The following is a 13,987-nucleotide window of genomic DNA, read 5'->3' on the forward strand; positions in this document are numbered from 1 at the left end:
GCATTGCAAGAACTACTTGAAAACCAAAGAAGACCAAGGAGTCCTAACTGTCATGGACTTTCCTCAACAGTTACCTGCCCTCAACCCCATTGAACATTTAGCACTTGAAGAAGTCAAGTATTTTGTGACATCACATGAAGCTCTTTAGAATGTTGTTAAATCATGCTGCGACAACATGGGTCGCAGCATAAAAAGGGGGGTGTACCAAATACTAAGATATTCTGAAATTCATGTGCACTTTTCAAAGATTAGACTTTTCAGTCAAATTGTTACGCTGATATTGTCATTTGTAATGGAAAAAATAGTATAACAAAAGAAAAAAAGGAAAATATAAGTGTTATAGAGAATCTGTTTGTTGATGGTAAACCTCAGCAGTGGAGAAAGTGCCCAGGAGCCCAGGATTTCTTGCGCTGAAAATGTTCATTGAAGCTTGGCCAAGGAGGATCAAAGTATTATTATGATGACACCACGATTCTGAGGAAAGTGTCCTCCGTGGATAGTCTTTAAGCCTTCACAGATAGTACCACGAATACTCTATGCCCATAAATGGTCATACTCAATGCATCTACAGTAATGGAATTAGACTATTGGTTAGTTATTCTACAAACAAGGAAACACAGTTACCCATCTGTGGGTTTAGGGAGTCAGACAGTCATATCCTCTGACCTTGGATGTCACAGTAATGCTGCGCCGCCGTTATCAAAGTGACTCCTGCTTTCCCCAAAACACCACAGACATTTGCCTTCACTGTCTCAAGGAGATAAACAGTATGTCTCTCTGCCAGGATGATAGTCCAGCCCTTACTGTGACCTCAAGGCCCATGCTTGACCCTAAACATGGTAAATTCCCTAACAATAAGTATCTTGACGAGTAAAACTTGAAACACGTATATATGAGATGAGATACTTGCATTAACAGTCAATGGATGATTTTTTTTCATGTCTCCTAGTAATAGTAAAAATATTGATACGAAAATGTCCATATGAATATGTTAATACAGTATGTTGCTATCTAGAAACTTTTAAATACAGACTGGGAGTCAGAAATTCACCACCAGTAGATCAGAATAAGACAGAAAAGGAAGGAATGAAAGGGGAAAGGTTAGAGTGAGGGAATGAAGAGAGTTAAAAGAGGAAAGAGGATGGAATACAGACAGATAGCGATGGATGGAGGAAAGAAAGAATCAGCAAGAAGGAGGAAGGGTCAAAGGAATAAAATGGCAAGAGATAAATTGAGTGATGGCTCAGTTGTCCTCCTGGCGAAAAGCTTTCATGACTGATGATATATTTGTTCTTTTTCTTTTTTCTTGTTAGCCGTGTCCTGAGTGTTCATGGCAGCCACGCAAGGACACAAAGCTGGATTAGTGGGTTAGGGTGTGAGAATAAACCTATTTTATTTCTTTCATATGATTAATAAAATCATGATGGATCCTTCAAAGTTTAAGTCAATTTCAGTTTAAATTTCATTTCATTTTACATCAAGATCAATTAATTTATATGTCAACAAAAGGTATTTCATCAGCCTTAGAAAAAGCTGTTTGTTTAGTTGAACTAATGGGTGTAATGAAAAGGATAAGCTTCATCATATTTCATACTTTCAATTTAATCTGAATATTTAAAGCTGCATTTCTGGAGTGTCTTGTGTATAAACATCTGTTAAACTGCTAAATGCTCTACTATGCTCCTCAACTCATTGCTAACTTTGTCTGTCTTGTCTTTGGTGCTGCGCAGGTAGAGTTAATAGAAGAGTGTGGTGGTCAATGAAATACAAACAACGATCTAAGACAAATGAATGTTCTTTTGAGCTGAGGAAAAGGAAAATACATTTTGAAAAAAAATGGCTTTATAACGGCTGATTATAGCCAATGATGCATTATTGTTGGTATACAGTAGAGTTGTTCCGATTCCGATACCAGTATCGGAAATGCCTCCGATACTGCCGAAAACGCTGGCGAGTACTGGAGTCCAGGCACCGATCCGATACCACATAATTTATTAATTTATTAGAAATAGGAATCTATTTACTGGTTAGTTCAGTTAGCTCCGTCAGCTCCGACACAGTTCATCTTCACCGCTCTTAAAACAGTTGCGCTGTGCTGCCACCTGCATCTGCTGTTTTAGAGGGGCGAAGAAGAATTGATCACCTGACACCTGTTACAAGGAGCTAACATTAACGCATCATGTCGGCGATTTGGCAGTACTTCACAGTGGATGTTCCCACCAGTAAGACGGCGAATAATTATTCCTATATTTATATTTAGTAAAGTTGCTGTTGCACTACTGTTTTATACTGTTCTATTTAAAAATAAATGTAAAAATAAATGGCTTCCATTTGCTGTATTCATTCATGTTTTACAAAGGGTTTAACCTAAGCCAGGCCTTACCACAATGATAATCATATCAGTCATGCAGGCGTAGTATTTTTTTTTTAACACACTGGTATCTGTATCTGTATTCGATATCGGCCGATACCCACAGCACAAATATCGGAATCGGTATCGGGAGGGAAAAAATGGTATCGGAACATCTCTAGAATACAGGGAGACTGCCATCAAAAGACAAGGTAATGCAATTAAGAATCCAGAACCTTTATTGTCCATTTATTACAGGCAATAATGAAAATGTGTCTTGTGTTGGTGTATGGCTCACGCAAAGAGACAATAGAGTCATGTAGAGATATAATCACCAACAGCTCATATCATTTACTGAAGTGGTGAAGCGCACTAGCATTGCCAACCAGAGCAGCTGCAACCTAAAAAACCCATGTGAATAAGTGTGGATTATAGGATTTCAGGATTAGGGCTGATTGAGTGATTGATGGTTACAGTGCTGACAGTAATCATACTTCACCAAAAATGAATATGTACAGTATAATCAATGCATTAATTAAAGATTTTTTGTGGCATTTATCAATATTTGTATACTTTCCACTTGTTCTTAGGTAAGATCAAAATTTAAGACTGCCCTGGATCACACGTAAGCAAATACACACAACAGCCATCTAATGTTAATGTCATGCCATGAAATATTAAAGATGAAAAAGCAATTCATATCATGAAAACACTGAAGTAAAATGTTCTTCAATTATTTATTCATTTAATTATGTTAAACGTTTAGACTTATTAAAGATGATTAGGTGCAGCCTAAGTGACAAAAAAAATGAGACCAATATGTCAGCACGCACGCACACACGCACGCACGCACGCACACACGCACACACGCACACACGCGCACACGCGCACACGCGCACACACACACACACACACACACACACACACACACACACACACACACACACACACACACACACACACACACACACACACACACACACACACACACACACACACACACACACACACACACACACACACAACCTATCCAAACATTAATTATGAAAACTTCATGTCATTAATTAGGCATTGCCATATTAAGTAGTATAAAGTGGTACCCAACCGACTCCGCAATGGCCTATTTGCTATTGATCGATGCATTGACCAACTACGCCTAAAGGAGAGAGCGTGTATTTAAAGATCGAGCAGATTTGTTTGCCAAGAGTGATGAGCTCATAAGCCCTAGAGCCTCAACTAAGATCAGTGCCGAAAAACGATCTAATCCCACTTCACCTCATCTGCAAGTCCTCACCGCTATTGGTTTCCTGGCTACTGGAACCTTCCAGAAGTCACTGGTCTAGCATATCCCTGTTCACTGTTAGTCGTGCACTCCCAAAGGTACTCCAAAGAATCATCCAGTTAACTCCACAGTACATTCAGTTTCCATTTACTGCTGCTCAGCAGACCCAGATGAAAAAAGGATTTTTTTTATGCCATTATTAGACTGCCCAATACTATTGGAGAAATCGACTATATTCATGTCCATATCAAGGCACCATCTCAAAATCCGATCCCCCTTACTCAATAGAAAATAGTTCTATTCAATCGACTTCCAAATAATATGTCATGCACAGAACTGCTGGCCAGGGGGAGTGCATTACTCTTTCGTGCTACTCAGCAGTGGGTATGAATGTAAAGGTGCTGGAGACTGTGCTGGTGGTTTATTGTTGTGTTATAACATGATAGAATTGTTACAAGTTTGCATTATCACCATTTAACATTAATTTAGGTGATCGGGGATGTCCACTACTACCGTGGCTAATGACACCACTTACCAGCCATCAGACCCAGCAGGAAGTGGCCTAAAACCAGAAACAGACGCGCACACGCTCAGTGGTGGAGCGAACTATCGACTAGTGGCTATGCCTAGACATAGCAGGTGGAAAGATTTTATAAACACCTGAAAAAGTGTGCAAGATAACCATGATCTTCTATATTCTACCCCTATATTCTACCCCACTCACCACCAGCACCACCAGCACCACCACCTATGGACACAGAGGTTGATGGTTTCATGGGACCTGACCAGAGACATGGCGTTGAAACCCAACTCATTTCACTTTAACATGTAAGCTGATCACTTTTATTACACTGTGAAATGACATAGGCCTACACTCTAGACAGAAAAATTGTAATCACATTTACTTGATTAATAAGTAAAAGTTTCATTAATATGAGAAAAAGTGGAGGAGATATGCTGAATTGTTTATAATATCTTCTCTTGATTTTGTAGGACAGACTGCAAGACGACTCGGGTTGATCGTCTTGATGGTCCAGGCATTGTATGGGAGGTGGATAGCGCACCAGAGCCAGATGCATCTGAATAATAAAATAAAGCGGTTAATGCATGTTTGTTTGTTTCATTTATTCAAATACCAGTAATTTTAAATAGGCATGTAGGGTAAAACAAAAATGAGCGTGGTTGGCTGTAGATTAGATAAAATGCAAGTGTTTAAATTACAAATTAATGTGGAATCAAATAAAGGAATCCACTTAATTAAATTCCCCTTAAAGATTAAAAACTTAGATTGATGCCTACTATTTTCTTTAGATCTTGCTAGCTGATTCTGGTGTATGCTGTCTGGTGCTGGCGGGATGTTTCCTGGCTGTGGTAGATCACTGTCCAACTGAATATCAGACTGCACCCCCGACAGAGAAACCTCTCCAATGATGGCTCCAATGCGCTCATCCATGTCTATGGTCCTGACAGTTTCCTGGCCCCCTCCGTGGTTGTCATTGTATGTCTGGCAGCAGACAGTCGTTTTTTGGCGTCCATTTTCAGATCGAACCAATTTTCTTTTAATTTCACTAAGAGTTCTTTCTTCTGCACACACAGCATTCATTGCACCGGTGATCTCTTGCTATGCTTCGCACTTCATGACCCCGATGCTCACACTTGAAAATATGATTTTTTTTTTCTTAACAAAACTTCATTAAGTAGGGTTCCTATCTGTGCAGACGGAAAGTTTTTTTATTTCTTTTTAACTGCCTTTAGGTTGCATTTTCCTTTCCTTTTTTTCTTTCTTCTTTTGTCTGAGTTAACGTTACGTGTCAAATTGCGGTGGCTTGTTGGTTTGGTGGTTTGCACAGGGCACCTAGGTCTCCTGCCCTTGTATAGGTTTATTGGGGCATTTCCTCATGCTAATTGGAAAGTGCCTGGCAGGTGCATCCAATTTAAGATCACATGCAATTCATCAACATAAGCAGGCTAGTAAGAACAGACATGGCTGTCGGCACACGATTCATGAATCTAACGTAGGTTTTGCTTATTTTCGTGCTAGAACAAACATTCACGCTTGAGGCCCAATGATTCTGCCCATATAGTACATTGTCTTCTTACTTTTCTCTTACACATTTTTACGGTATAACAATGCCACAGCAAGGCAAAACAAACCAAAAATATAGTTATTCTGGGCAAATCACAACACCGTTTATAAAGATTCACAGCAGTTGAAAACTGATAGAATAGTTTTTGTGTTTATCTTTCGGCATCACTTTTGGGATTACATTTTTTAATTATGGCCTCTTTCACAGAATTGTCAGTGGTCAGCTGGCTGTTGTGAGAGTTTGTGGTGTGTTCAGTTGCAACTTTACTGATGGCCAAACACTTGATTATTTGTCCTTTGTCGATGGCAAGTTCCTCGATGCCAGCCTGGTGTGACTGGCCCCTGAAGTAATCAAACCCATAAGCTAAAACTGTGAGAAAAACAATTTTTTGACTGCTTCTCCCCTGCTTTTTCACCAAACTCCCTACCCACACAACACAGCACATTATTAGCCTGACAGCTGGAACACAATGTCCAGATAAGCAAAAAAAGATGCAGCTCTTAACACTTCACACTGTTCCCACGACGAAAACACCTCATCTCCAAGTGTCAACCATACACAAGAATAACAATTGAAGGGAGGATGAAAGACGGCACAGGTAAAAGTTTGCTCTGAATCCTCCTCTGAAAACTTCGCCTACATCACCTTGTTGTACGACAGCAGAGTAGGAGGGAGAACACTTTTGGAATTTGCACCTGTTAAATCTGCCTTCATCTAACACGTTTGTTTGCAGTTGGTCTTTCCCTGGCATGCACTTTATTAACACTGCACTTTCAACAGCTTGACTTGACAGTAATGAGAGGGCTCAGGTGTTCTGACAGCATCTTTTGTACTTAGCCATTTTAATGCCTCCCAATTTGTCAAATTGGATCCAACATAATTCCTAAAGCAGCAGGTGTCAATTGAGTTCATTTTCAAACCGTTTTGAAAGCTTAAGCTCCATGAAAAGAAATATAATATGCGGTGTGTGTGGTGTGAGCAATAATCTGTGAAGGGCAAACATTGTATAGATTCAGCTTTAGATTAAGCACCAGAACCACAGTTTTAGGCTCGCTGTTATGCACAAAATGTTCTGTTTTCCTCCCTTTCTATATATTCCTTTTTCCTTGATGTGTCTACTCTGCTGTTTCCCCAAAAGTGATGCCTCATAGCTTAACTTTTACTTTTCTGGGGAACAATTTCCACTCATTTTTCAGTTGGATTCACAGTTTTACAGAACTCTATATGTCTGAGAGTGTCATTTTTAAAATTGGTCATAGCTAATTTCCATCACTGCCAACTCCATTGGTTGGGTCTAACAAGGCTGTGGAACCAATTGCATATATAGTGAGGACCAACAGTAAGGAGTTTACACTGTCTATTATAGGCTCTTATAAAATCCCCACAAATAAACGGGCTTCCTGAGCCACTTATGGGAGTAGCAAAGGGTGCAAAAAGGTCATTTAAGCTGCTTTTTCATGAGATGGTCTGTTTTGATGACGTTGAGTTGCACCAAGCCATAAACATGTGTAAACAGCTGCATTATTTTTTCCACTGGTGAACCAGCAGGAGGCTTTTATTGGCAAACACATAGGAAATGAAATTAGTTTTTCACAGACTTAAAACTTGGTTAGCTGTGCCATTCTTTTCAATAGCATTGCAATTATTCCATAAAAGCTGGTGAGCACAACAAGATAAGGACATATTCTGCACTATCTGTCAACTCATCAGTTTAAAATAGTACAGGGGGAGTAAATAGTACAGCAAAAACAGCTCTGCATGTTTCTTTGGCTTATACTGCAGTCATTAGAGCAGTAGGAGATATATCTGGAGTTGTACTATGGCAAGTATGTTTACTCCCAACCACACCATATTGATAACTCCTGGAGTCGATTGGTCAGCTGGTTACAAATTATGTTACTTCAGCTGACATGACAAGCAGCAAGCACATCAAGCAGATTAATGAATCAGACGCAATAATTGGCTATTTTATGTCCGATGGAAAACCAGAAGATACAACAAGAAGATGAGAAGAGACAAGAAGACCTGACTGAACCAATAGTGGTAATAAATCACAATTCACACAATAATAAATGATGTGTGATGTGTGATCTAATATGTTTTTTTGAAAAGCTTTCAACTTTGAGCAGGTCCTGAAGTGACTCGACTATCATTCTCCTGATTCCTTTCGAGATTATTACCATTTGGTATAAAAAAGCTCTGCAGTGCAGACAGAGCCACAGAGCCCCCCCCCCCCCACAGAGATTTCTACATTCATTGTTCTTTGAGACGTATCATTCTTAGACACGACTTTATAGACACTACTGGGACGAGGTGAAACTAGAGCTTCAAATACCTGTAATGACAGCACAGACAATACGAACATTTTCTAAGAGACTTATCAAATTGTGTTGTGAAGTGATCATTTCCGATAGGCCGCAGACAGACGTGTCAGCAGTTTCATGAATCATTTAAAACTGTCTGCCTTGTATTTCCAACAAGAATCCAACTGCAAATAAGTGAATCATAAATCATCAAAACAATGAACACTATGGTTAGCAATAGTTCTTGTAGACTAGAGATGGAATATACAGGGTATACAATACTGAATGTATGTGACAATGGCAACAATGCCATAAATGCATATTATTTCAGCTATTTGGTAGTTTTGCACTGCAGTTTTGTTTTTCATAAAAACAAAATGCAACTAATTTACTGGTTTTGCTAAACTGTAAATGAACTGTGAAAGCACATGTGGCTGGAATAGGAGTCTTCTAAAAATCAAATGTATATAAATGAATCTATGATTACGTATTAAACACAGTGACCAAGCTTTCATATCTCCTGAAATGGGAATGAATCATTTAAAAAGGGACACCATCTGCCCTTGGCATTACTGTCTATTGCAAATCTTCAAACTCTTAGACAAAAATATGAACCGACTACTTAAGAGATGTGAATTGGGCCGTTTTTGCCAAATGATGCAATCATTTCACTGGTCATTGCAACTGCACAATGAAAACATGTATTTCCTGAAAATGTAAGGTTTCTAGCTCAAGAGGATGACAAATTGGGGATCAAAGTCTAACCATCATTTAAATACTATTGCATCACTGTAGATGATGTACAGGCACATATTCTCAACCTACTGGGGTAATTCTAGACAATAATTCATGAACAGTGACAGTGAGAATAAGGAAGTTGGGCAATAATACCAGATGTCAAACCCTGCTACCATACCTTGTTGTTCAGTTCTTACTGTCCCAAGTGTTAGGAGTGTTAGGAAACAGCAAAAACACTGATCACCTGAGACACCTAGCAGTCACAATGCAATTATCACACTGTTGTTAATCTGGCAGCCAGCTAAAATAAAGCACATCAAAATAAGTGCATCAAGCTTGTGATCAAAGACAGATAGAGTATGAAAACTCAAAGATAACAAGCGAACAGTATTCATGTTACATTCATAAGCTCGCCAATGACCTTACAGAGAATCTTTTGGATGGAAAAACAACACTCTCAACACAGCACTCTCAATGTTAACATGATGAAATGAGCAGATTGAGGCATGCTTGGACTTTTTTCTTCCTTGGACTTCCAGGAGGTACGTTTGTTTTACAATTAGTGTTACCAAACACACCTGTAACCCCACCTTATTAAAGAGTAAGAGACTTAATGGCTCAACCATGTACTACAGCAGATTTACACAACAGTTCACCATGTCTTTGTCAGTGAATACATTTTTAAACAATTATATTATTAAAGGCAATTAATCATAATCAATTAATCATTAACATCCGTACAATGGAATATAATTTGATGACATCTCTATTATCCTCTTTAAAAATGTGCACAATTAGAAAAGCAGCAGTGTTATTATTTTGTTGTCATTTCACACAATGTTTAATGAACAGCTTTGTGTAACCCTAATCCCCTTACATCACTGATTTCCAGTGAACGAACCAACGTCCCGGCACTGGTCCATGCAATGTTGGCTACGAAGATGGGCCAAGATGTTGCCTAACAAGAGCAGACCTCATTTCTCCACTCCCTCCCATTCCTCTCCACCTCCTCCTGCCAACCCGAGCAATAAGCACAAGGCCAGATGATCATTTGGAATGTTTAGCAGCCTCTCTATCTCAATTTCTGCAAAGAATCCACCCTCTGTCTATCAGCAAAAACCTTATTACCCTTCCTTATCACATGACAACATGGATATTAATCATTCCATGATATATTAGTTGTGAAGAATCAAGGTTCTCACTAGGCTAAGCGGCAAGTTTAATTTCAATATGTTTTTCTCTTAAGTATTGGTCTTTAGAGACAGAGATCATCTCATAAAGTCCATTAGTTCACCTGCAAATTCCAAGAAAGTTCTGAAAGTTTATTTCTTAATGGTGTATCACCTCATTAAACATTGGGCAGAGTAGAAATTGGTGTATATTTGTTTTTGTATTAAATGAAGGACTTTATTTTTAATGTAATTTATAATTTATTCACACACGTCATCTTTAAAAAGCATTTAAAAAGAAGTCATTTGAAAATCAACTGAGATCAAAATCTAAATGGGTGTACCACAAGGCTCAGTACTGGGGCCTTTGTTCCTTTGCTTATGAGATTGGGTATTGGGTTGCTTTTAACCTTTCTGGATGTCCGGTCATATTGTGCACCTATTTAACAATATATGCAAAACACAACATGCTTCGGTAAGTTTGAACCCACCAATTGCAACCAATAATATCATGACATCCATCCATCAGTCTTAAAGTTTTAGCAGCATAGAGCTAAGATTCATTATGACACACCTACGCTTAAATGTTCAAATCAAATTCCCTCCAACATTGTGTCCTGTCTGTCTATCCTGTTTCAGTCAGAAATACATCACAATATGGAAGTTTGATACTCTTGAAACGTCTTTTCATCTGGACTTCAACTTGAATTTAAAAGCTGAACCAGGTATGGAGGCAAAATCTTTTTTTTTATTTGTGTAGTCACTGTAATGAATGCTTACGTGCATGTGGTCACTGATAAAAGTAATCTCCAGTCTTTTCAATGGCTTTCCAGGTCTTACCTTACGTGCCCGCTTAGAACAGAGATTGTTGTTAACTGTAGCAATAAAAGTCCTTCCCTCTGAACGCACAAACTCAACCACACATCAAAGGGGACTTATCCCACTAGAGCAACCTAGAGTAACCTCTCTGACATTTTTAATATCACACTGCAGAGAGGAGTAGAGACAATCAAAGGAGGGAACCCAAACTACAGCAGGCAGCACCCAAAAAGTTACACAAAGAAAATATAAAATAGTATTTTATTACAGAAAAAAAAAACTGCTCAAAAACTCAGCTTACAAGGTCATTTTTTTCCAGTAAGAAAACACTTAAAAAATGGCTTGCTATGGATCTAAGAAGTAGTAATTTCAGTATTTGGAAGTATTTCTACCCTTTGATGTATGTACTGTAACAGATGTAGGTGCTGTTGTTATTCCAGCAGGACTGTTTCTGAGAACACTTGTATTAGCAGCACCCTAAACACAGCTGCAGAAATCCCTTTGCTGATGTTTAATATTTTATACTCTAAGCTTCCTTCATCTTGTTCATACCTCGTCTCCTCCTTCTAAACCCCCTTCCCCCTATTCTAATGCTCTGTAGCCAACCAAGGATTACACTGGCCTCTATTGTGTGGCTAGTGGACCGTCTGGCTCGCACTGCTTCAGTAAAAAATCCCTATCTCCTGGCTGCACAGGATTTCTGGTCAGAGCACAATGTTGCACTGCCGCCAAGAAAAAGCTGGCTTTGTTGTGTCTTGCACACTATTAAGCACAAGGTATAATGCTGCAATCACCAAAGGACAGGGTGGCTGTTTTTTTAGATGTGTTTTGAAGGCTGGGTATGAAGCTGGAAGCACCTCACAGGGTTTAAAATTCTACAATGAAAAAAAATAAGTGGAATATCGCTACTTTTAAAGCTTCTTTCTGAGCGTTTGTGTGAACTGACCTTGATCGGACAGGAAGTCCAGCATGGTCTGCAGCAGGAAGGACAGGTGGCGTACAGACAAGGCGGGGTTACCCATGCGACGGGAGGCGTACACCAGTTCGTGCAGCAGACGCATCTGAACGGCGGCCCAGCCTCGGTGGGTACCTGAGAGAGAGAGATGACATACAGTGAGATTATCGTTCACCGGGTTGACAAAGCTTTTTCGCTGGCATCTAATGTTACACAGCTATCAAGTCAGATTACAACAGATCCATTCAGTCCTAACTGCAGCATCACACTCTGCAAATGACTGTCCTAATGGTTTAAAAAGACATACATAATTTAAAACAACACACATTAAGGTCAGAAAAAAATGATTTTGAATTACTGTAGTGCCGATATGTGAGAGAAAGCAACTTGTGGAGAGATGATCTCATGTTTTGTTTTCTGAGACTTAATATACCACACTGTTCTTCATCTTTTAACACATTTCATCCCACTCTAAATAAGCTGTTTGTATCTGTAAATCTATTTATTATAAAACACAAAATCCAACAAATGAAGCCCAAAAACCAATTAAGTTTTGATTCTGCTTGAAGAGTTTTAAATAAAAATTAGACAAGTTACATTGTTTACTATATCATTTTTTATCAGTGATGTCATTTGTTTTTTATTGATAAAGGATTGTTAGGACGTATAGCATTCAATCACTTTATTACACTTTAAATACATACATGAAGAATGCAAGATTTAATTCTGTAATTGCTTTTATTAGTATTAGTAGTAGCAGTAGTAGTATTAGTAGTAGTAGTAGTAGTAGTAGTATTAGTAGTAGTAGTAGTAGTAGTAGTAGTAGTAGTAGTATCTTGATATTACAGTACATTTCACTAAGGCTGGGCAATAATCATTAGTAATAATCAATAATCATTTATCAACTTTCAGTACAATCATATTGGGGCAATATGATAATAGTTTATTATTATTAAAACTAATAAAATAAGTTCAAAATAAGTTGAACGTATTGTTACATGTACAGTATGACACATTTTGTATGATGTAATAAATAGCACCAGAACACCGATCATTGCACTGAATATTACTGTAATTTAACTTATTTTTACCAAATGTCTAATTTGAACTAATAATTTAACTAATCTGAGCTACATCCCTTGTATGAAAGGTGCTCTAATGAGAACAGTGATATTCTTTACTATGATATATTGATGATATTTTTGTTAATATTGTGAATTGAATTCTAGTCATGTCCCTGAGCCCTAAATACAGCAACAATATTGTTTAATTCCACCTTTGCAGTAATGTATGTATTCCATGATAATCATCAGTACTTGACACAGCACAACAAGTGTCACAAACCTACAGAGTCTGTACTTGGCACGCTTGATATGCCTCGCACACAAAAGGGCACGCATAAATAAGATCAACCTCAAGTGTTTACATCTGAGCCACCTCTAAAAAAAAAAAAACCTGAAGCATCCCCGGGCCATCATTTGCTCCAGTGTGGTTTTAACTTAGCCGGAACAATTTGGTCTACACGGCTCCACAAGACATCTTAATAGCATTCTAGCCTGACACCAACTGTTACATAAGACCCTCAGCCCCCTACCAGATCCCCTGCTCCACTCCCAGCTGTCGACTGTTGACTCACTGAGTGGGAAAGAAAACTAGAAGAAGGATGTGCTGGGGGAGGCCTGGGGACCAGAGAGAAAGAGAGAGGGAGGATATTTGGTAAACACTCTGCTTAAACACCACTTCCAGTAACGTCAAATCACGCCCATGCCCGCTTTTCAGCTATCAGCATTTTTGTACCATGGCTATTGTTCATTCTGACGACTTCTGTCATCCCAATAAACTGTAAAATGCAATTCCCTCGTAAGCTTTTTTTTTTTTTTCCTGTTGTGAAACTGCACCCACTAAGCAGTCTAAAAATAGCTGACTTCCACCTGTCTGCCAAAACCAGCGCTTATCTGCAGGACAGTAATCCAAAGGACACTTTGGATTTTCTGAGGCTGTCGCTCTCACTCTTACACAAAAAAAAAAAGACTTCATTTGTGGTATTTTCAGACCTGAACTGGAGGTGTCTGGCAATCCAATTAAACACACCACCAAGATAATGAGTGTACTGTTATGCAAAACCTGACTCAAAGGCGCTGTAGCTGCGGGCCGCCTCTGATGAAACCGGGGGAATTTTCCGCTGCGTAGGGTGATGAGATGTCACACACTTTACCGTTATTCTCCGTGATAATAATAAACATGTAAATTATGCCAAGAAAAGAAACTTTCTTGGACAGCTTGA

The 13,987-nt window shown here is 38.8% G+C and overlaps 1 protein-coding gene across 2 annotated transcripts in view; it reads right to left on the reverse strand.

The window, feature by feature from the left end:
• Positions 1 to 13,987, reverse strand: part of trappc9 (trafficking protein particle complex subunit 9) — a 211,115-nt gene that overhangs the window by 181,286 nt on the left and 15,842 nt on the right. For both annotated transcript variants that reach the window (XM_062436022.1, XM_062436021.1), the window contains one exon: positions 11,695 to 11,838. In XM_062436022.1, coding sequence (XP_062292006.1) covers positions 11,695 to 11,838 — 144 coding nt within the window. The remainder of the gene's footprint in view (positions 1 to 11,694; positions 11,839 to 13,987) is intronic.

The sequence above is a fragment of the Scomber scombrus genome, chromosome 16, assembly GCF_963691925.1.
Source record: "Scomber scombrus chromosome 16, fScoSco1.1, whole genome shotgun sequence".
Classification (NCBI taxonomy): Eukaryota; Metazoa; Chordata; class Actinopteri; order Scombriformes; family Scombridae; genus Scomber; species Scomber scombrus.